At 40.7% G+C, this 23,301-nt stretch overlaps 1 protein-coding gene across 1 annotated transcript in view; it reads left to right on the forward strand.

The window, feature by feature from the left end:
• Positions 1-23,301, forward strand: part of SLC35F1 (solute carrier family 35 member F1) — a 414,335-nt gene that overhangs the window by 381,118 nt on the left and 9,916 nt on the right. Inside the window, exon 7 of the mRNA XM_029224221.1 lies at positions 6,165-6,319. Within this exon, the coding sequence (XP_029080054.1) occupies positions 6,165-6,319 (155 nt within the window). The remainder of the gene's footprint in view (positions 1-6,164; positions 6,320-23,301) is intronic.

The raw sequence follows: 23,301 nt of genomic DNA on the forward strand, positions 1-23,301 counted from the left end.
ATGCACAGCTGCCCCTGGGGTTATCTCTAGTGACTTCAAGGGCTCCCCAGCCCTTGTGTCTGTCAGAGTCCTGCCGTTTAATTTCTCCCGAGTTGATACAATTAAATGAAAAGCAATAGAAAGAAGGGATTGTAGGGAGGAGAGGAAGGCGGCTGGGAAAGGAAGCCAGCTGCAGGTTACAGCTGCATTGGCCTTTGTGATTCTCAGAGCCAGGATGTTACCTGTGCTTGGTAACGCTTCACATGCAGTGGTCCATGAGTATAAATTAATTTTATATTAATAGTAGTAGCACTAATAAAAAATAATTTGTCCTCTAATTATGTGGATGTCACATGCATGTCCACCAAGGTTCTGTTATAATTCAACGTTAGTTGAATATGTCATCAAAAGGTAGTTTTATTCTGAGCCCTCCTATTGCCATTAAAATGTCAATCTCCTGTGGTCCAAGATGATGAAGGGAACGCATCATAAAACCATTCGTTTAATTTCTGACTGGAAATGAGGCTCAGATGGTCTAGAAAAGGAACCAAATCTTCATCTTTTCTTTCTGAAGCATGGGTACGGGTTGAGTGTTTTTACACCATGGCCATCTTTGTCCTCCTACCTCATCCTGACCTACTACAATGTTCTACTGCTTGGTTCAGTTCTAGGCACATAAAATTCAGTGAATAAATGTTTATTAAGTGAGCAGATGAATGACAAGCAAAGGAGATGGGCTGTCCTGCCCTTTCTCATCTTACAAAAATATAGACAAAAGGGAAGCGGTGGAGACAGGGCAGGAGGCTTAGGCTTGGCATTGCACTTTCTTTCTGGGAAACCAGGAGATGGTATAGCAGCTACTGGAACTCATGGACCCTAGAGGCAAGGAGACATCAAGGGGATCAGCCTCCCATCAAGGCCTCCCCATGCTCCATGGGAAATCACCCAAGCTCTGATCACTGTGTCTTGGTGGAGCACTCCGAGCGTCTTAGTTAAGAGACTAAAATCCAAGACTATATCTCCCAGTATCTGTCGATGCGTTTCTCTCCCTTCCCTCTCTCCACATCAGTAATCCCCATCATATAGTCTCTTGGACAGCTCCTATGGTTGCCATTTTATCAAAGTAAAAAGATTTTTTTTCAATGGAGCAAGTGGGGTAATAAACGTGTTTCATATTTTCTGGGTTTGGAAAGCATTTTTTAACAGATTCTGTTATTTTCTAATAATATTGGCCAATTGCAAGATGCAAAGAGTAATTAAAAGCAAGAAGACAGCATTCATTTATTGATGCTGTTTGTTTTTATATCTTTGTTTTACTCTACTGAACAGAACGACTGGGTCTGGTTATGTAATCATGAAACTCAAGTGAAATGTAGGACCTAACAGAGCTAAAATGTCCTCCTTTGGAGCAGGTGGACAGATTAGATAGAAATCTAATAACTAGCTTAAGCGTTCCCTTTATCCAATTTTGCCATATTGTGTTGAAGGACATGTGAACAAGTGTTAGCTGACGTGCAAGTCCAGTGTCAGAGGAAGAAAAAGTGTGTGTTGGGCCAGCCAACGCCAGTTCGTGGTGTGCTGGGGCTTCACTTTTCTTGCCGTGGGTGATGCTTTCTTTGGTTTTGATTTTGGTTTTGTCCTAGAGGCCAAAACAAGAGATTTGACCTTTCCCTGAAGATGCAGTAATGAGACCACAGAGCAGGAAAGACCTTAAAGATCATTACAAATACAGCCTTTTTACCGATGCCGAACTGGAGGCCTGGGGAACGGAGGCTGCTTCTCTGGGCTCACGGCTGCCTGTGGTGGGACTAATTTGCACTCTGAGTCATCCCCCCATCCTGGTGCCTTAGTGCGTATGTCCTGAGAAACCATCTTACCTTGCCTTTATTTTTAAGAATTAAAAATAATGTTTTAAAAATCTAGTCTAGTCAAAGGGAAGTAAAAGAACACCAGTGACACCAGTGGGATCCCAAAGAAAGTGATGAGATAAAATATATGCAGCATACACAGACACGTACTATATACATCCATCATATATAAGCATACATAGCACATATCACATGATGTATCATGTATATATGATGTGTTGTGTATATATCATATATAAAATGAGATGCTCATTACCGTCAAATAGGATGCCTCATCCAAGCCCCATTTCTCTTCATAATAATTAGACAACATAGGTTAGTAGTATGTGCTCAGAATTTAAATTCAGGCAGCCTGAGTGACCTGAGGGCAAGCTACTCAACCTCTATAAGCTTGTCTTCTGCCTGTTTGCTCACAGATCTGTTTCTTACCGTTACTCTGCTCTGCATTGCAGAGGCTGACAACTGACTCATGCAAAACAAATAATGCTTCCCAGCTGCTTTGTTAACTGGCTTTCAGTTAGATTTGGCCAATGGGGAGCAGTAGAAGGGGACTGGAGGGTGGGAGGAAGAAAGAAACCACGGTGTGTCTCCTTCTTTTAGGTCAGGTCTCTAGAAATGACTGAGTGTCCTCTGATTATTCCTCTGCTGGGCTTCCCCGACTTCTGACCTCTGGGAACATGGCCTCCTCCCTGGATCCCTCTGGCTCCAGGGGTGTGAATAATTTACCGCTATTGCTAATGTCTGGGTTGCCTCACCATCCCTGTTTCCCCATCACCCGTTCAAACACCTTTTTAACTTGTGCCCCATATTATATTTCCTCTTTTGAACATGGTATGGACTGTGTTTTTTGACTGATACACTCTATAAGCCTATTTCCTCACGTGTGTAAAGAGGATAGCAATGGCATTATACTGTTAGGGAGATTAATTAATGTACATAAAGTACATGACACATAGCAAGTGCTCAATCAGTATTAGCTGGTAGTATTCTTTCCAATTTCTTTAGCTTAAATCTCTTTAGTACGTGAGGACAAGAGCTACCAAATTCTGTCTTTAGTGAGAGGGAAATCATTTCAAATAAGAAATGGTTATACATATACTTTGTAAATGTAGTTATTGCACCCATCATGTGGTTGTCAGTCAAAAAGTAATTCAGTCCGTTTGTTTGATCATGTCAGTCGATTGTTTGAAAACCCCACATGCACAGCAAGTTGGGCCTTCAGGTGCATCACTTACATCCATTAACTAGCTAATGTCCATCTAAGAACAACAAATCAGTAAATTGCAGCAATACTGCATTCCCACTCTCCACTTAATCATGTGTTCATTTGGCTGACCATGCTTTGCTCACAAAACAGGATATTCACACACAAAAACATTGGTTGACCCAGCAAAGTGATTAACTATGATGGTGTATATATTTCACTCCTATCCCTCTAAGTTTAATTTCTGCAGTTTTTAAGAACAGGTCTGGAGTGGTTAAGCTTGGAGCATCTCAAGGTAGCCTGATGAGTAGAGTGAAACTCTGCTGCGTATCTATTTTCTTACACCCCTTGGCTCACCAATTTGCTTGTAAAGTCACCCCTCTTCTCTGAGCTGCCAATTGTATATCCACTCGCTACTGGACAGATTCTTTTGGATGATGCGTAAGCATCTAACACCTAACGTGTTCAAAATAGAGCTTTTCCGCGTCCCCCGCATCGGCAGGCGGACTCTCAGTCACTGCACCACCAGGGAAGCCCAGTAAATGGCATCTTGATTCACCCAGGTTCTAAATTAGCCAGAGCCGATGTGAACCCATAGGTGTCTTTGACGCTGTCCTTCTCCTCACTAGCCACATCCAGTCTACCAGCAGGGCGTGTTGAGTCTTCACAGACCAGCCACTTCCCTTCATCTCCACTGCCACTCCCAGCAAAGCCACCAGCATCTCTTGCCTGGACTGAGACCCTGCACTCCTCACTGGTCTCCTCCATGCTTTTCTCCTTCACAGTAACCAAAGTCATCTTTTAGAAATGTAGATCAGACGGTAGCCGTGTGCTATAAACTCCTCAGTGGCTTCCCATTACAGCTAGAATAAGATCGATTTCTTTCTAAGACCTACAAAGCCCCATGTAATCCAGCCCCTGCCTAATTTTCCAACCTCCTCTCTTATCACTGCCTCACTCTGTTCTTCCTGCTCAGATATTCTGGCCTCTGGCAGCTCCTGGAACCCATCAGGGTCTTTTCATTTGTAGGTCCTCCTGCCTAAATTATTTTTCCCCTGGCAATCTCCTTTAGTCCTTCAGCATTCAAGGTAAGTGCCACCTCCACCCCTCCTAAAGCAAGCCCCCTGTCATTCCTCATAGCAACCCTTTTCTTCCTTCATAGTACTAATACCGACTCTAAGCTTCCTGTCTATCCTGTTTTCCATTGTATTGCTAACCCATAGCAGAGTCCCTAGAGCATAGTAGGTACTCAGTGAATACATGGGTGAATAATTGAGTGAATATAAAACATCAGATCTCACATGTGAGAGTCCATAGTGTGCTAGGTAAGGTGATGGGAGGGTAGGATTGTGGAACTTCCTAGCCCAGTCACGTATAATTGAAAAAAAAAAAAATTTAAGGCTCTGGTTCCTGGACTATGTTCTGGTCAAGTTTGATTACTTTTAGTGGATTAATTTAGGATATATTTTATCCCTAGTCTGTTCATCTCAAGATTCCTTAAAGGAATACTGAATTAATTTTTATGTCTTTTCATGTATTAATCATAGGTTATTTAATATTGCATTTTTAGTAACTTGGTTAAAAGGAAAATGAATTATAAGTAGCATGAAACCCAAGTACAGGAAAATTGAACATTTTTAGAGAATTAAAACTTTGATGGAGAGCCAAAAGCCATCTGACATTACTATGATAGAATATCCACGAGAGGACTTGTATAATTTACTGAACGAGAAAAGTGATTATTCCAGTTTCCCCTTAGGGCATTTCCACCACACTAGAGGGGGCTGTTGTACTGAGTTTGCTTACTTAGTGTTCAAAATAAAATTCTTATATAGACTTGGCATGGCTTTCCTTAAACTTTCCTTAAATATCAGAAACATATAGAATAATGATTCATGCCCTGAAATGCTTTTCATATGGAAAAACCAAATTTCTCTATGGAGGGATCCCTATTCTTCTCAGTCACAGGGACTGGATGTCTAGTACCTACCAAATCCTCCAAAATTCATAGGACTCAAGAGAAGTAATCTGCCCACAGCCTAAAGCAGACACATGTAATCAAGGTTCCTTTGGAAATGTTGGATATTTTATTATATAAAAATGCCCAGAGATCCAGTGAATCGCGTTACTTATGCTTATTCTATGCCTTATTCTTTCAAGGTAGAGAAATGAGCATAATTTTTCTACATTTGTGTTGCATCAACATCTAGGAAGTGATGAACCAAACTCTAGATTTAGCCATAATCTTCTGTTTGGGACTCAACAAAACTATGTCCTTATGGAATTAGTATTAACAATTGTGTATTTAGTTATAATGAGAGGGAAAGAGAGAGAGAATTTCAGAGAATGAGGGACTGATCATATAGTATTTTAAGGGCATTTTTTTCTTCTTTTTTATCTTTCTGTTTTGCAAAACTTCGTTCTTTGATGGTCTACAAAGCATTTGCCTATCTATTTCTAAAACAGCAGAGCCTGCATGTGAGAGCCCACGGTATGCTAGGAAGAGTGATGGTGGAATAGGACTCTGGTGTTGGCGGTAGGGCTGAGCAGGATTCACAAATCTGGAAGAAACTGACAGATCATCTTGTGTCAAAGCAATGAAGTGATTTGCCCAAGGTCACACAGTTAGGACTTCAGTGCAGTACTCGGACTTAGTGCACATCTCTTTGCCATGTAAGCCCTTCCATTTTAAGGACTGTGTAGTTATTCACCGTTGTGAGCAATACATGACACCAAGTAGTTTTGTTCCTATGTTGCAAATAAAAAAGAAATGAAAAAAGTTTTAAAAGACATGGGTACTAGAAACTACTTACAGCACAACCAGAAATAGAATTTAGAAAACTTGACCCTATGTTCTGACTGTAGCCACTAAGAGGTACTCCTTCCCGGAAGAAGCAAAACATCATATATGTGTGAGAAGCATGTGGTTTTTGTTCCACGTGCAGATTTTCACTTTTTACTTTATGTTTTAGCTGTGTATTACCCAATAATAAACATCCGTTAATAGAGTGAAAGATAAGTCGGGGGCACCATTCCCCTTCCCTCACCCACTGTGGATCCACAGAGGCCCTGGAGGAGGCTGTGACGTCGCCTCTCTTTCCTCTCCCCATCAGGACTGCTGTACGTTGGCTTTAGTGCCTGCATGTTTGGTCTCTACAGCTTCATGCCAGTGGTCATAAAGAAAACCAGCGCCACTTCGGTCAACCTCTCCCTGCTCACCGCAGATCTGTACAGCTTGTTCTGTGGATTGTTTCTCTTCCACTACAAGGTAAGTGGAGTCAGTGCTCCTTTCTGAAGATGATACTTTGTAGGAAGGAATGCATATAGGTAGGAATACTCTGCTGTGGAATTGCCCCAATTTTGTGATTTTGCATTGAGAAGCAGGAATGTACCTCTGTGTGCTAACCCCCATGACCTGGGTATTCACATTCCAACTATAAGACTGAAGCAACATTTTGTCATAAGAGACTAGTCACTACAGACATTTGATAGCGAAAGATAAGAAACAGCTCTAGAGGGAAAGGCTTTCAAATAATGGGGGACAGTTTTTCTGACATCATTCACCCCAGAAGCTACTCTTTTTCCAGCCTAAAGCTAAGGAGACTTGTACAATTCTCAAGCTATAACTGCCAAATGGTTTCTGCCAAAGGCACCAGAAGAGTGTATTCTCATTGGAGAAAAGACACAGTTCCTGCAGTTTCTGTTTTGCATGTATTTTTATAGCAAATGTGAATGGAAAATGCTAATGCATTCAAAATAGTTTTTATTATATCAGCCCTAAAGAAGAAACTATTCAGTACAAAGATGGCAATCTCTTCAGGTGTAAGACTCTACCCACATCCTCACCCAAGGCAGGCATGACATTGGTTATGGCCCACTGAGGTGTGCTATGAGAGGCTATTTTTTAAACACTGCACTCACTGATTCATTAACAATTGACTAGAGTTGGTATGTGAGAAGAGACCCGCTTGCCATTCCTTAACTAGTCCTATAAGATAAGGGTCAGTGGGGACTATGAAAAAGTTCAGTGTGAAAAAGGACAAGTAAGGGATACCCAAACAGATAAGACCGAATTAGGACAGGCCAAAGAAGAAGAGACAGAAGAACAGAGGCGCTGCTCTGGGCCACTGCTAGCCACGTGCTCCACCAGCAGTTTTACAGGTAATGTCATCATCTCACGGATGTGGCCAGTTGATAGGGCATCTTGGTGGGCAGGGCATGTTCAACCAGGTCACACTGGGTTTGGAGGTTCCCGGAGAAGTGCTGAGCTGGAGGGAGTAAGTACTTGAGATGATGACCAGAGGTCAAGCAGCAGAAGTGAATGGTCAGAAATATTACTGTGCTAAGCCAAAATCATAGCCAAGAAACAGACCAAGAAGAGCAGACATGGGTGGAAAAGAGGTCACAAACAAGGTTGGCAGCTGGGAGGACCAGAAACAGATCTGGAAGATGAGAGGTGACGAAAGCAACCATGGCAGCAGATAGGGGTAAAATGCTGAGTCCCTGTTTTACGTGGAAACTTCTGCCAAGCGTGGTGGCAAAAATGGCAGCTTAAAGAAATTGTCTATTGCTGGACAGCATTCGTACATTGTTGGTAATTTGTTTTGTCTAGTTGGTACAATCTGTTTCCTGAGTGCACCCTGGTCCTCATAAGGGTAAAAAGTAAAGTCTCAGCGTGTTCCCCCCATTGATCCCCACCAGTGTTAGGAGGACCACCTTCCCTCAGAATCCCCCTCCAAACACACCCGATTCTTTTCCAGAGCCCTGGGGACTGCTCAGCCGGGGTCTCATCAGTATAGCACAGTAGCTGCCATTTTTCTGTCTCTCCTCTACAGCTAAGCATCCACATCTGTTGTGGATGAGTTCTGTTCTCAGCACTTCCTCCTGTAATTGTCTTTATAAGGTCCAGCTAGAAGAATCCCTTTAATCGTCCTTGAGGAAAGATGACTGAAACCTATTGTTTTGATGAAGGTCACTTCTTGGGCAGTCCGGATCCAGTTCGGCTCTCAGCATCCTCCATAGCAGTGTTCTGGAAAGTCTGCTTTCACCAGGGGTACTTGCTAAAAATGCAGATTCCCGGGCCACACCCCTGAGCCACAGAATCAGCATCTGGGGATGCACCTGGGGGAGTCTGCTCCTCTGTGAGGCTGATGTTCTCTGAATTTGAGAACAAATACCTGAAAAGGGGTCCCTGAGCAGTGCTTGTTCATATTTGAGTCTGTCACTCCTCATACTTCCACTGACTTTTGGTTAGACCTGGGGCTCTCTACATAAACAAGCATCAGAAACTGGGAAGGCTGATGAACCAGGTAAATTCTAATTCTCCCACATTCATCTTCTTCTCTCATCATTTGTATGTTACTGCTAACTTAGGATAAGTAACTTTGGGGAGGAGGAAACCGTGTAGTACCCTGTCATCGTGCCATCAGAAGGGAACCTGTGTTATCCAAAAATTACATTCCTGTACTCACCTATTTGGAGGTGTCATAGATGTTTTTTAATTCTTAAAGCAATGCTTTTCACTATATATTTCACTGTTAAAGCAATGATTTTCACTGTTACCATTTAACAGATAAATTTCCTTAAGGTAAGAAAACACAATAGGTGTTTTCTCTAGTTAAAATTGATTCCTATTGTCTTTCTTTAAATCAAACTTTCAAGATAATTGTGGATACATATGCAGTTTTAAGAAATATACAGAGTTCCCTTTTACCCTTTACCTAGTTTCCCCCATTGGTGACGTCTTGCAAACCTGTGGTATAATATCAGGATATTAACATCGACACAGTTAACATGCAGAATATTTCCATCCCTACAAGGGTTGTTCTTGTTGCCTTTTTATAGCCATGCTTACTTGTCTCTCACCCACCTCCTTAACCCCTTGAAACCACTAATTTATTCTCCATTTCTCTAAATTTGTCACTTCCATGTAAATGGAATTATACAGTATGTAACCTTTTGGGATCGACATTTTTCACAGCATAGTTTCTCAGCATAATTCTCTGGAGATTCCTCCATATTGTTTTATATATTAGTAGCTCCTTTTTTATTGCTGAGTACTATTCCACAGTATGGATGTACCACGATTTACTTAACCATGCACTCAGTGAAGGACTCTGGGTTGTTTCTGTTTGAGGCTATTACATGTAAAACTGTTATGAACATTCATGTACACGTTCTTGTGTGAACAGATTTTTCATTTCTCTGAAATAAACAACCAAGAGTACAATTGCTGGGCTTATGGTTGTAGCATGTTTAGTTTTATAAGAAACTTCCAAAATGTTTTCTTGAGTGACCTGTTATCTTTTGTTACAAAGAAATACATATCAGTTGTGAGAAAGTCAGAAAATACAGATAAGTATTGTTATACATTGGTACCATTTACAGGGCATATTACTTTTGTAGTACACATATTTGCAGTTCATATATATTTTAAAATTTAATTACACCATGCATACTGCTTTGTTACATGCTTTATTTAAACTTAGCATGTAGGGACTTCCCTGGCTGTCCAGTGGTTAAGACTTCGCCTTCCAGTGAAGGGGGTGTGGGTTCGATCCCTGGTCAGGGAGCTAAGATCCCACATGCCTCACAGCCGAAAAACCAAAACATAAAACAGAAGCAATATTGTAACAAATTCAATGAAGACTTTAAAAATGGTCCACATCAAAAAAAAATCTTTAAAAAATTAATAAATAAATAAACTTAGCATGTATATATTTCCTTGTCTTTGCGGAGCACAGGCTCCGGACGCGCAGGCTCAGCGGCCATAGCTCACGGGCCCAGCCACTCCGCGGCATGTGGGATCTTCCCGGACCGGGGCACGAACCCGTGTCCCCTGCATCGGCAGGTGGACTCTCAACCACTGCGCCACCAGGGAAGCCCTGGGCATTAGATTTTTAAAGACTCCCCAGTTGACCCTAGTGTGCAGCCAGAATTGAGTCATTGGTTCAGACAATTTATGTGGCTGCAAACAGGTGGCACTAGGACCAAAGGGTGAAGGTTATAAGATTATAGTGAAATAGAAAGAAACTTTGTTAGCAATTAGTCATCCGAAAGTGGACTAGACTGTCTTGGGGGTTCCCCTCACTGGAGGAAGCTGGGCAAGAATGAGAGGGATAACGGGGAGGGGACTCACACTTCAGTACTGACGATTAACCCGTGACCTGATCTTATTTGGTTTTACTACAGCCTGCAGTCAGAGTTTACCTTTCACCTAATCATGATGTCTTTAAACAACCTTCTGATCTGGTTATAAATATCTACAAGTTGAGAGAGAAGGGCTGTTTGCTCACAGATGTTGCTTACTCAGGCAGAACTAAATGATTAAATGAAGCTCTCCTGCCCAACATTGATTATTTGCTTTTTCTCACCTTCCGTCCTTGGAAAAAATCCATGCCTTTCCCCACCCATCAGTCCACTGTCTGCAGCTTCTCTACCTCTTGTGCTGACTGAGCGATAAAGCCCCACATCCCAAGGAAGCAAAAGACCTAATTCTGAAGTGGACTACCTACGTGGTATAGTGCTCTTGCAAACTCTAGTTTTACAAGACTTTTGAGAAGTGGTCATATATTTCTGTTCTTTAGTACCTAACAACACTATTGAATCCAGAACAGTAAATCTATAGCAATCCATGGAAATTACAGGAGATGAGCTTTACTGGGCCTCAGAGACCCCTTAAAACCAAACCCAGGAAGAGATTCACATAGGAAGTTTTCAAGTTAATGGTGTGTTGGCTTTTCAAGGTCAAAGCTTGACCAGTTATGAACTCTATCCCCTTGTTTATTGAACACAAGGACACTTTTGAAATTGAAAGGGTATGGGTTTCCTGTGGCTACTGTAACAAATTACCATGTACTTAATAGTTAAAAACAACACAGATTTATTACCTTAGGGTATTGGAGATCAGAAGTCTCACTTGGTTAAAATCAAGTGTTAGCAGAGCTGGGTGGCTTCTGGAGGCTCTAGGGGAGAAACTGTTTCCTTGCCCTTTCCAGCTTCTGGAGGCTGCTTGCTTCCTTGGCTCGTGGCCCCTTCTTCCATCTTCAAAGCCAGCAGTAGGGCATCTTCAAATCTGACTGCCATTCCTGCTTCCCTTGTAAGGACTCATGTGATTACATTGGGCCCACCCAGATAACCCAGGATAATCTCACCATCTCAAAATTCGTAACTTAATCACATCTGCAGAGTTCCTTTTACCATGTAAGGTAACATATTCACAGCTTCCAGGGATTAGGGTGTGAACATTTTGAGGAGGCCATCATTCTGCGAACTACAGGAGACCCATTAATAATTTACACCAACACAAATAAGGGTACAATGTCTCCAAGCCGGACCAACTGGGACATGTGGATGTGCTCTTCAGAAGCCAAATCTGGGCAATGAAGGTACTCTCCACTTACACACACTGTGATCTGTTGAATTTCCCAACTGCTTTTTAAAGTAGTTATGTTACCTGCTAATCTGTCACTTTAACAAAGAAAACACTAAGTCAGGTGGTGAGAAGATGAATTGGGGTGAGAAGACTGCTTCAGTGTCTGCTGTGTGAAGCATGAATTCAGCAGTCTGCTGTGGCAAAAAGAGCATGTTCTGCGAAGTCAAAGGAGCCTAGGTTGAATTTGTGGCTTCTGTTTACTGTTTAAGGGCTTTGAACCAGCTATTTGTTCTCGTCCAACTTCAAGGTGATTAGACTTGCCTTGGGGAGTTTTTGAAGGGATTATGTAATTTTTGAAAGGTGACCAGTGGTGATGCATTTCTCTGATTGAATGTATGGTTCAGGATTAGTAATCCCTATCTCATTCCATTTTTAAGGTGTTACTCTTATTTTCAGATTTTGTAACTGGATGTGTAGCTTTTAACAGTTTTGTTAGAGATTTCTCTTATTCCTTATTTGAAAAGGCAAAACTGGGGTTTCATGCATAAAAATTTAGAAAATATTGTATCAGTCATTTTTAGCTGAATTCCTTGATTATTAGATTGCTTACAATAGAATTTTTAGGTGATAACCATAAATTTTAAAATTTCAAGTGTTGTTAAAATATCAATCATTCTTTCAAGATATGCCGTCACGTGCTAAACATTCTTCAGGAAAAAAGGTGCCAGTGTTGAATATACAGGGTATTCCCTTTTGCCTGACATTTAAAATAGAAAATGGCTTACTTCACATACTTTGCTATTACCTTTTCAAGGCTTAATATTGCCACAGAATTGCTGTAATAAAGTTGAGCGTAATTTCATAAGAAGTGATTATTTTTATAGCCTTATAAAAATAAATAAAAAACTGATAGAGAAAGAAATGCACAATGTAAGTTCTCTCCAAGTCCCCTTTAAACACTCCACTTAGGCCATTGGCTTACCTGGCCCCCCATATCGAACAGCCTGAAACCACAGGTGATCCTAGTGAAAGAGTAATATTTCAGGAAGGTAAGGGCACCATAAAGCTTACACACTTACATCAGGAAGACGTTTTTACCATCCAAATATTCACTACTAAAAAAAAAGGTGGAGAGAGATTTCAAAATCATTTGTCTAAGAATGCCACTTTATTCTGGGTAATGTGATTCACGTGAATTTTTGAGAACTTCATCTGTATGTTTTAGTCGCATTTTTATACCAGATAAATTTTTATAATTGCTGTGAGTTATTTTCAACAAGTAATCAGAAAAGTTTCTTACATCATCAACTGCCTATTCAGGCAATCCAGATGACATCCTATGATCCACCCTGACCCTCTCTGTCAGCCACTAAAAATTACCTCCGAGCATGCGCCAGTTTCTCTTACTAGTTTTGTTGTTACAGGAGACTTGGCAAAAAAAGTTTAATAACTCTGGATGTGGGGCTAATTTAATAATATGTTGTTGTGTACTAAATTTAAAAGAACTTCATTCAGCAAATGTTTATGTATTCTATGCCTGCTATGCTCCAAGCACTGTTTTGGTTCTTAACTATTTATAAATAAAGGTGACAAGAACAGCAAAAATCACCAGGCGGATTAATGCAAAGGATGAGATTCCAAACCACTGAAACTTGAATAGGCCAGCAATCTCAAGCATCCTTGACATCTGAGTTTCAATGCCAGAGTTTGTAGAGATTGCATCAACAGTGGAATCTTTCATTAGCCACAGATATGAATCTGCAGCCAAGCAACCCTGTTGATCCTTGGCGACAGTGAGCAATTTCAGTAATGGAACTGCACTTGAAAAGCCAAGGCAGGCAGCTCCAGCCCGTGGCGGCTGATGACCAGAAAGCAATACTTCACATCTTATTTATAAAAATACCTGCATAAGTAACCAGTTATATTTCTTTTTGTAAGAACAGCATCTTAAAGGGCTGTGAATTTTAAGTATAATACTCCCTAATGCAATTATTAATGGGAGATTTTAAAACTGACACAGCTTTTATGACTCTTCATATTTTTTAAACTGTCACTGGTGAGTAGAGAATTGGAGAAACTAGCATCACTGAGGCCCCAAAGCATTTCACATGAAATACCCAGGTGTGAGAGCAATGAATGTTTAGACTTGGTTTCCCCCTGCCTGGAAACTCAGTACAGTGTCTTTTGAAGTTTCCATCTTGCAGAATTAGAGTAAGTGCTTTCATGGGTGGAAGGGAGTGCTTCCCAGGCAGCCATTCAGGAACCCAGGCTCCTTCCATCTTGTGGCTCTGCCATCCTCTGGTGCAGGGATCAACAAACTATGAACTGTGAGCCAGCCTCCTGGTTTGGTAAATATAATTTTCTCAGAGTACAGCAACGTCCATTTCTTTGTATGTTATTCATGGCTGCTTTTGCCCTACAACAGCAGCACTGAGTAGTTGTGACAGAGACTGTGTGACCTACAAGCCAGAAATATTTACTATCTAGCCCCTTAAGAAAAAGTTTGCCTGCTCCTGGGCTAGGCTCTTGGAGTCCTCTTCAGGGCTCGCTGTAAGACAGCCTAGAGACTTCTATGGCTGTGTCTAGAGTGATGTATATAACCTCCTCCTCACTCTGTTGGCCAGAACTCAGTCACATGGCCACATTCTATTGCAAGGGAGGCTGGGAAATGTAGTCAAGCTGTTTGTGCGGGAAGAAAAGAAAACAGGTTTGTTTAGTGAATGAGTAACCAGTATCTGCCATATTAGCAATTTCCATTTACCAGAAATATTGAAAGGATTAGAGAAGTTGGGGATAAATTGTGCGGCAGGTCCAGAATTACAGCCAGAAGTCAAAATTCCTTCTACATGAATCTATTCATAAATTCCACATCACAAACAGATATTCTGAACTCATATCATCAGGACAAGCTGTAAGGAAAAATGGAATGAGCTAGAAGTGTTGCAGAAGTTTCATATGGAAAGGCTTGTGTTTGGACTGGAACACAGCCAGGAAAAAACAGCTAGCTGTCTTCCAGGAGAATGCATGGGATGTGTTTGTCATCAGGGTGCATAGCCTGGCCCCCTCCTGCACAGTCAGACACCTAATTTTGTCAGCAGACCTGTATGGATCCATCTCCCATGGATGACCCAAGCACATGGAAATCAGAGCATCAGTTTGCTGAGATAAAGAACAAAGATCAGCTCAAACATTGTCTTGCCTAAAGCTGAGACATCACTCTATACATCTCCAGGGGCTACTATAGATGGAAGATTTCTTTTAAACTCTATACTTAAAGTTTTGAGAGTTTTTATCTATTTCCTTCCATGAGAGATGATTGATATTATCCCTTCTTCATTTCCTGACTTCTGTTGTACTGTTTTTATGTTGTCAATTATTTTAATAGTTAATTTCTATCAATATAATCCCTATGGTTTTAAAGCCTATATTTCCATACTTACCACATTTGCTGTACCACCAGTCTCTGAAATCCAGGCTCTTTTCTGAATTCCTTATCTTTATTTTTCTCTTATTTGCCTGGATTTCATCACTATTGGTATCATCAGGAAGCAGGACTGCCATGCATGGTTGTCCAGGCTGTCCACAGTGCAATTTGTCCATTTATAAGGAATATGTTCCAGCAGATGGTCAAGTGCCTTGAAGAGGGGAGACTTTATAGTCACTGCAAAAGTGCCACTGGGCTAGTGGTGGGTCTGTCAGGAAGTATTCTCTGCTTCCTTGAAAATATGTCTTATGTTTGTATTCAAAGGAGAACTTTTTTTAGGTAACACTTTCTTTTTCTCAGAGCTTTATAGCTATTGAGAGGTTTTTTGTTTTAAAAATTGAGCACTGCACCCAGTCCTTTCCAATCTTTTGAGTGACTGGATTTTGTCATTAAGGAATTTGGTTTTATTTTTTCCCCAAGAGTTCACAAGTGTGGTATCTCTGGGTTTTCTTCTGTTTGAGAATGTCTCTGATGTCTTTACACTTGTAAGTCAACTTGGTCCATGACCTGTCCCACTCCCAGGGATACAGTTCCTTGGTGGCCTTGAAACTGCTCCCCCAGTTCACCCCAGAGGCCCAGATAATGGCAAGCCCCACTTCCCCTGCCTCCTTGAGAATAAGAGGAAGAAGGGAAAGGGTTTTTTTTTCCTAAGAATGTTTCGTTGACTTTTCCCTGAGTTTGCCTAATCACCACTTAATCAATTCTCTCCAAATTGGAGAGAGAGCTGAAAATATCTTCACCAAAATGTGAACACGAGTCCAAGGGCAGGCAGAATGACAGAGTTGTCACAAGCCTGAGCCCAAGTTCTGGAGTCAGACCACCTGTGTGTGCATTTCAGCTCACTCCCTACCAAGGGGCCCCTAGCTTTTTTGTGCCATGTGTCCCTTTGGCAGTCTGGTGAAGCCTGAAGACCCCTTTTTCAATGTTTCTAAATGTCTAAAATAAAATATGTAGCATTACAAAGCAGGCTGGTTGTATTAAAATAAAGTTATCAAAGTATTTTTAAATGTGATGTTATAGTAATATACAAACCACAAGATCTGGAAGCACATCTAATAACTATTATCATTTCAAAGCAGTGACGAGTGTAAGCAATATTTGGAAACATCTGTGCAGCAATTGTAGTGTGATATAAAAATACATGTGGGGCTTCTCTGGTGGCACAGTGGTTGGGAGTCCGCCTGCCGATGCAGGGGACATGGGTTCGTGCCCCGGTCCGGGAAGATCCCACGTGCCGCGGAGCGGGTGGGTCCGTGAGCCATGGCCGCTGAGCCTGCGCGTCCGGAGCCTGTGCTCCGCAGCGGGAGACGCCACAACAGTGAGAGGCCTGCATAAGGCAAAAAAAAAAAAAAAAAATACATGTGATTTCTATTGCAAAAGAGCCTATGGTACAACAATACTAATGTAGCTCATTGCTTACATTTATGACAAAAAAAATGTTAAATGTCAGCTAGAGGTCAATGAAATTAAAAATCCAGGTTTCTTGTCCAGGTTTGAAGACCCTCTGAATTCTATACAAGAACCCCTGATGCTACCAGGGGCAAAAGTTACTTAATTTCTCTCAACCTTAGTTTCCCCATCAGCAAAATGGGGGTCACAATAGTGGATACTGTATAACTGGTAGCATTAGGGGTCCTTATAGTAATGAAATAGTGTGTGTAAATCACCTACTGTAGCTGGCACAGTGAACACTCAATAAATAGCACCATTATCAAGGATGGTAGAATTTTGAGTGCTTGTATTTCATGCTCTTCACTTAAAAGTATTGGATAAATTATGTATTGCTGAAACACTATATGAACATTTGTTATTTTTATAATCATAAAAAAAATTATTTTCAGTTCAGAAATACATACGGCTAGCAATCCCCTCAAATAAAAAGGAAATCTAAATACGAATCTCTGCCATTGAAAAATGGGACAAAATTGCAATGAGACTCTGATTAGAAGTTTCTAAGTGGTTTATTCTTGGTTTTAATTGACAAACATGGACAAAAAATTAAAGGGTTTCTCTGTGTTTGTTTTCCTCATTCTTTTTACATAACTAAAACTCTTCACTCATTACATTGCTAAGCACCAACTTAGTCATATGCTTAGTTTCTTCCTCATTTAAATATATTTTGGGATGTGGTTCTGTTTTTTAAATAAATACATTGTAAACCATTCTGTGGGGCCTCACATTTAGCAATCTAACTCAATGCAACTTGAACGTAAATTTTGGCTACGAGTATTACATCTGGTTCCTTCTTGATGCTCCATAGAACCAGGCATTTTCGTGCAGGAGTGGAGCTATTTCCCATTGCTCTGGAAGTCTCAGCAGTTAGGGATTATGTTGGTGTTGCCTTTGTGCACTACCCAGTCGCAGCTTTAAATGAAAGGACAGACCTTATGTAAGAAGTAAGTTCTAAGCTCAAGACGACAGGGGCCATGCATGTCTTCCTCTCTGCTGGATCCCTGATATCTGGTACAGGGCCTGGCTTGGTAGTTGTTCAGCAATTACTTATTCAATGAAAGGCTTATTTCTACAAGAAACATTAAAGGTTAAACTTCAGTTTTCTAAGCTGAATGTTATCTAGGAATTTTCACATAGGATGCAGAAAGCTTTTGATTGATACGGACTCTTTACATCTCAAGTTGACGAAACCTGCTGAAAAGTTCAAAATTTAGATCCCACAATAGCAAGTCACTGTTTTGATTCACTCTTTGCATTGATGGATTGCTTAGGGAGCATCTCAAGGGAACATGGGTATTAGAAACCAGTTCAATGCCATAATAACTGTATACATTGTCATGGGAGACAGGAAGCATGGAACTCACATCAAGGTTGAAAACTGGCTAAGACATTTATTCTATTTACAGAAAAAAATCATATCTAATATTCAGATTTATTGTTCATAAGTCATCCCACAGTAAAATTGTGAAATGTCATTATCATATACTGTATTTCTGTATCTATATCTGTATTTGTTGATGTGTCTACATCCACAGGGATCCACAAACAGTTCTGTAAAAGATCAGACTAGAGATATTTCAGGCTTTGCAGGCCAGACAGTCTTTACAGCCACTCAACTCTGCCATGGACGTGGCTGTCTTCCAATAAAACTTTATTTACAAAACCAGGCAGCTGCCAGATTTGTTAGTTTACTGACCCCTGATGTGGACTGTAATTGTCCTTGCAAACTTTTCCCTAATCTTCAGCACCAGGAAACAACCATTTCCTCTGCAGAGTGTATCATTAACAAAGCTGCTGGAAGCTCTACACAGAATGCTACAGATTTTTTTGCACTTCAAGTGTGTGGACTTGTTTTCAAAGCTAATCGTAATCATTTCTACGCAGCTTTAGAATAAGTGGAGTATCCGCCTCCTATTTGAGTTCTTGGTGGCATCTAAGGCCGCATCTGTTAGTTTTGTTATAAGGTTATCTGTGGCATGCATACAATACAGTGAAACGTCTTCAGTTTATTGGTTAAATTGTTTTCATTTTACGTAAAGGAATGAGTGGGGTGCCAATGCAAAGCAACAGTCCTGAGCTAAGATGGATATTAAAGCCATAGCTTACAGAGAAGGAGGAAGCAAAGCCATCTGGAGACAGGGAGCACATCCTAAACTGATTTTCTGCATACTGTGTGCCCCAGGAGAAACAACAATATCAGATAATAACAATAATACTCTCCAATTAACTTTCCCAGAATCACGTGTCCGGAGAAAACCATTGTATATATGCACAGGTTAATTTGACAATAAAGAAGGTCGTTTCCAAGTGACATATGTCCTTATAGCTTAAGTGACTTCTCACCATCTCCCTCAAAACAATATACTGAGAGAGACATATAGAGACATATAGATGGGTATATCAATTCATGGATGTCAAATTTAGGGGAAACCTCTAGATTTTTATTTTAAAAAAATGTGTTTGTATAATAGTAACATAACCCAAAATTCACATTTTTTGCAACTCCTAAGACATTAGATAATTTAATTTTTAATAATAGGTACAAAGAAAAAGAAATGAACAGTGTTGAACGTCTGTCACATTTTTTATAGCACTTCATGGATTTCAAGTATTATACAATTCTGGGAAAAAGTAATAATAATGATGTAAGATTTTCTGATGGAATAACCAAATATTCTGGGCCTAGTGCCAATACTTCTCAGTGATATTCTGGAATTAAAAAGTGAGTGTCGAGGGCTATTTAAGAAGGTGGCAGCTACTTATCACGTTCTGTGGATGAAGAGTGTCACTGGCCTTACCAGTAAACAAAGGATGTAGCAGCCATCAGGCCATCAGCCACTTCAGCCAAGACTGTGCACCCTGAGGGGATTCAGGATGGAGAATAACAGGATACTGACCCTAGATAGTTAAGGTGCATATCAAAGGGACGATTTCCATGAGTCCAGATTCTCGCACCTTCCCATACATAGAAAAGCACTAAATTCATTAACTTGAGATGTTTGTTTTTCTTTAATTAGCAGAAATCTTTTGATGTTTAACTACCTAGTTTGTTTTTGCAAAACTCCTATATATCCTGGCTCCTCCCTTACCTCTTAGGAATACTCCCTTTTATAGCTGTCTGAGAACTTGTCTCCTGGGCTTAAGTCCTCAGGAAATTCTCCAAATAAAACATAATTCTTAACTTTTAGGTAGTGCATTTTTTTTCAGTCTACAGACCAGACTTCTTATTTAGAAAAAAAATTTATTAGCCATTGAAACCATAATATGATTTCTTCCTTGACAGCTGCCACATCAAGATATTCTTTACAATAAATTACTCATCCATTTATTTCATTTTTCTGTCTCTCTTGCCACCAGCAGGTGCATGTGAGAGAAGGAAATGAGGAATTCCAATATGGTTGCAGGAGAGTTCATTTTTCATTTTGTCAAGGGGTTTCCCCCTCCTGCAGCCGGGATAATATTTCTTGAAGATTGTACATTTCTATGAATTGAGAAAGAACAGCTTCCAAATTCATCAACAATCCATTAAAGTTGTTCCAAGATACGTTGAATTAAATAGAGTTGAGCCCCACCCACCCCTGTACAATAAGAGATATGGATTGCCCTAGAAGCTTGAATATAGGGAATGGAGGAAAACAAAAAGAATTACGCTGCAATGCAGTTAACCAAGCATTTAGGAAATGGGAAGAGAATTGGGTGGAACCTCTGGGTGCTGTGTCAGCCGTCACTACAAGACAAGCCCTAAGTTCTCTGTTAGACCTGCCCACACCTCCCATGTCCTCAGTTCCAAGTCGTTCATTGCGGCGCTTCGTGCTTCTCTGAGGGACTGGTTTTCTGAAAATGAAATGAGATGATACACATGAAAATACTTTGGAGGAAGTAGACCACAGCTTTGTTTGCTATCTAAGATTATCAGTCTTAATTTAGAATTGTTATGAAATGTACCTTCCTAAATATGGTTCTCATCTTAGAACACTTCTCAGGTTGCGAGAAAGGAGACCAATTGGCAGGAATTATACCTATGACACCACGCAGTGTATGCTAGTGCTATAGAAGGTGTTAAGAGTAAATCCTCTCCATTAAAAAGATGATATGTGACAATAGGACAATAAACGCACCATGAGAAATGCTTAGAAGAGAATCACATACTCTCAGAACAATCAGCTTCAGTAAATGAGATTCTTAATTTCTCTCTTCTTCACTCCCCACGTTTACTCCATCAGCAAATTCTATCCATCCTCCGACAAAATAGATCCCCTTCTGTTTCTACTGCCATAATCTTGGTTCAGAATACAACCATCTCTCACTTAGACCATTTCAATAGTCTCTTGGTCTTTCTGCTTCCACTTATTCCTCTTGTCAATGAAACAATGTTGCCTGCCCTATCCGAAAACGAAGGATGTTGCGTCACATCACAGTCATCACATTACAGCCACGGGACTCAGGATAGAAACAGGATGCACCTAGAAGTCAGCCACTGCAGCCATCCCCCACAGTGCACTCTGAGGAGACCCAGGGTGAGAAAGTACAGGACACTGGCCCTAGATAGCTGGGGTGCATATCAAAGGAATGATTTCAGTGAGCCCAGACTCTTGCATCTTTCCATACACAGAAAAGTGCTAAATTCCTTAACTTGAGATGTCTGTTTTCTGTAATTAATAGTAATCTTTTGATGTTCCAACTACCTGGTCTTTGTTGCAAAAACTCCTATATATCCTGGCTCTTCCCTTAGCTCTTCAGAGCAGTCCCTCAGAGCTGTCTGAGAGGCTGCATCCTGGGTTTAAGTGCTCAGTTTTGTCCGCCAAAGAAACATAATTCTCAACTTTTAGGTGGTGTGTTTTGGTTTTTTTTAGTTGACAGTCTCTACAGTTAATCGCCCACCAGCAGCCGGGGTGATCCTTTTAAAACACCAATCAGATTATGTTCTCTTCTTCTGAATACCCTTTACTAACTTCTTTCTCACTGCATTTTGAGCAAAATTTAGATGCCCTGCTGACCTCTAAGGGCCTGACAACTTTCCTGAGTGCCTATGTCCTATGGCTCTATTGACTGAAAAAAATGCACCACCTAAAAGTTGAGAGTTATATTTTATTCGACATTCTTAGGACTTCAAGCCTGGGAGACAGCATCTCAGATAAATGCTGAGAAAACTGTTCCAAAGAGGAAGGGGGGATATAGGAGATATAGGAGTTTTTGCAACAACAGCAGTCTTTCCCAAAGTCATATTACAGATTAAGTTCTTCAAGTTGGTTTTAGTCTGTCTCCCACGATAGACTGGAAACTGGGAACAGAGTTATATCCATTTTATTTGTCACCGTACCCCCAGCACATGACGCATAATAGGAACTCGGTCAGCATTTCTTGAAGGGATGGATACGATATTTAGGGTGATAATATAGGGTCTCAGATCATGGTTAAGCTCAGTTATTAAATGAATAATTACTGAGCTATTAGTTACTGCGTCTATTACTAATAGTTACTGAGTCTATTAGTTTCATAGGGCTGCTGTAACAGATTACCACAAACTTTGGTGGCTTGAAACAAACAGACGTTTGTTCTCTCACAGTTCTGGGGTCAGAAGTTCGAAATCAGTTTCACTGAGCCAAGACTAAGGTTCAGCAGAGCCATGTTCCAACTCGAGGCTCTAGGCTCTAGAGAATCTGTTCTTTCTTCCAGCTTTTGTTGCTGCCAGCATTCCTTGGCCTGTGGCTCTATCACTCCAGTCTTTAAGGCCAGCATCTTCAAATCCCTCTTCTCTGTCTTCACATCCCCTTCTTCTCTGTGAGTCTAAAACCTTCCTCTGCTCCCTCTTGTAAGATACATGTGACTGCATTTCAGGCCCACCTGAATAACCCAGATGTATTAGTCTGCTCTGGCCACCATAACAAAATACCATAAGCTGGGTGGCTTGGACAACAGAAATTTGTCACACATTTGAAGGCTGGAAGTCCCAGATCAGAGTCCAGCAGGGTTCAGTTTCTGGGGAGGGCTCTCTTCCTGGCTTGCAGACAACTGCCTTCTCACATCTTCGCATGGCCTTTCCTCCGTGTGTACACATGATGGGGAGCGCAGGGCAGTGGGAGAGAAAGCTCTCTGATCTCTTTTCATAAGGACACTAGTCCACCTTTATGACCTCATTTAACTTTAATTACCTTAATGGAGGCCCCATCTCTAAATACAGATACATTGGGGGTCATGGCTTCAATATACAAATTTGTTGGGGAGGGGTACACAATTCAGTCCATAGCACCCAGGATAATATGTCATCTCAAACTCCTTAATCACATCTGCAAAGACCCTTTTTCCAAATAGGGTAACCAACATTCACAGGTTCCAGGGATTAGGATGTGAATGTACTTTGGGGTCCACTTTAAAGCTTAGCACAATGAGGAAGCAAAATTAATTGCTAAACTTACATATACTCAGGGCTGCTCAAACAAGATTTGTGTCAATGGGGAGCAGTTGCTCAAAATTAATAAACAAGGTAAAGCAGAATAGGAATTTATGAGGACTTATATAATTATCATTGTAAGAAAACTCAAGATAAATATGTCCAGACACTGAGCCTATAAGCCAGGGGGTTATTATTTGCATTGCCAAAAAAGCCTTCCTCTCCAGATGGATTGATTGTCTCTTAAGTTGCCAATTCTATAAATGCATTTTCAGTTCAACTTGATTTATGCTGAAGTTTTCAGAGAGGGCTATTGAGGAAGGTTTTTTATATCTATCTTTGCTTTAGCATTTACTTCTTGTGATATAAAGATAACAATATAGCTGACATTTATTGAACATTTACTATGTGCCAAGAACTGCACCAAAAGTTTTATACATGCATTTCATTTAATGCTCACAAAAGTCCCATATGGCAGGTACTATTATTATCCTTTGTTAACTGATGCATGACCAGAGGTATAGAGAAGTAAGGAACTTGTCCAAGACC

This window comes from Monodon monoceros, unplaced genomic scaffold, assembly GCF_005190385.1.
Source record: "Monodon monoceros isolate NGI ecotype Baffin Bay Population unplaced genomic scaffold, NGI_Narwhal_1 Super_Scaffold_15, whole genome shotgun sequence".
Lineage (NCBI taxonomy): Eukaryota > Metazoa > Chordata > Mammalia > Artiodactyla > Monodontidae > Monodon > Monodon monoceros.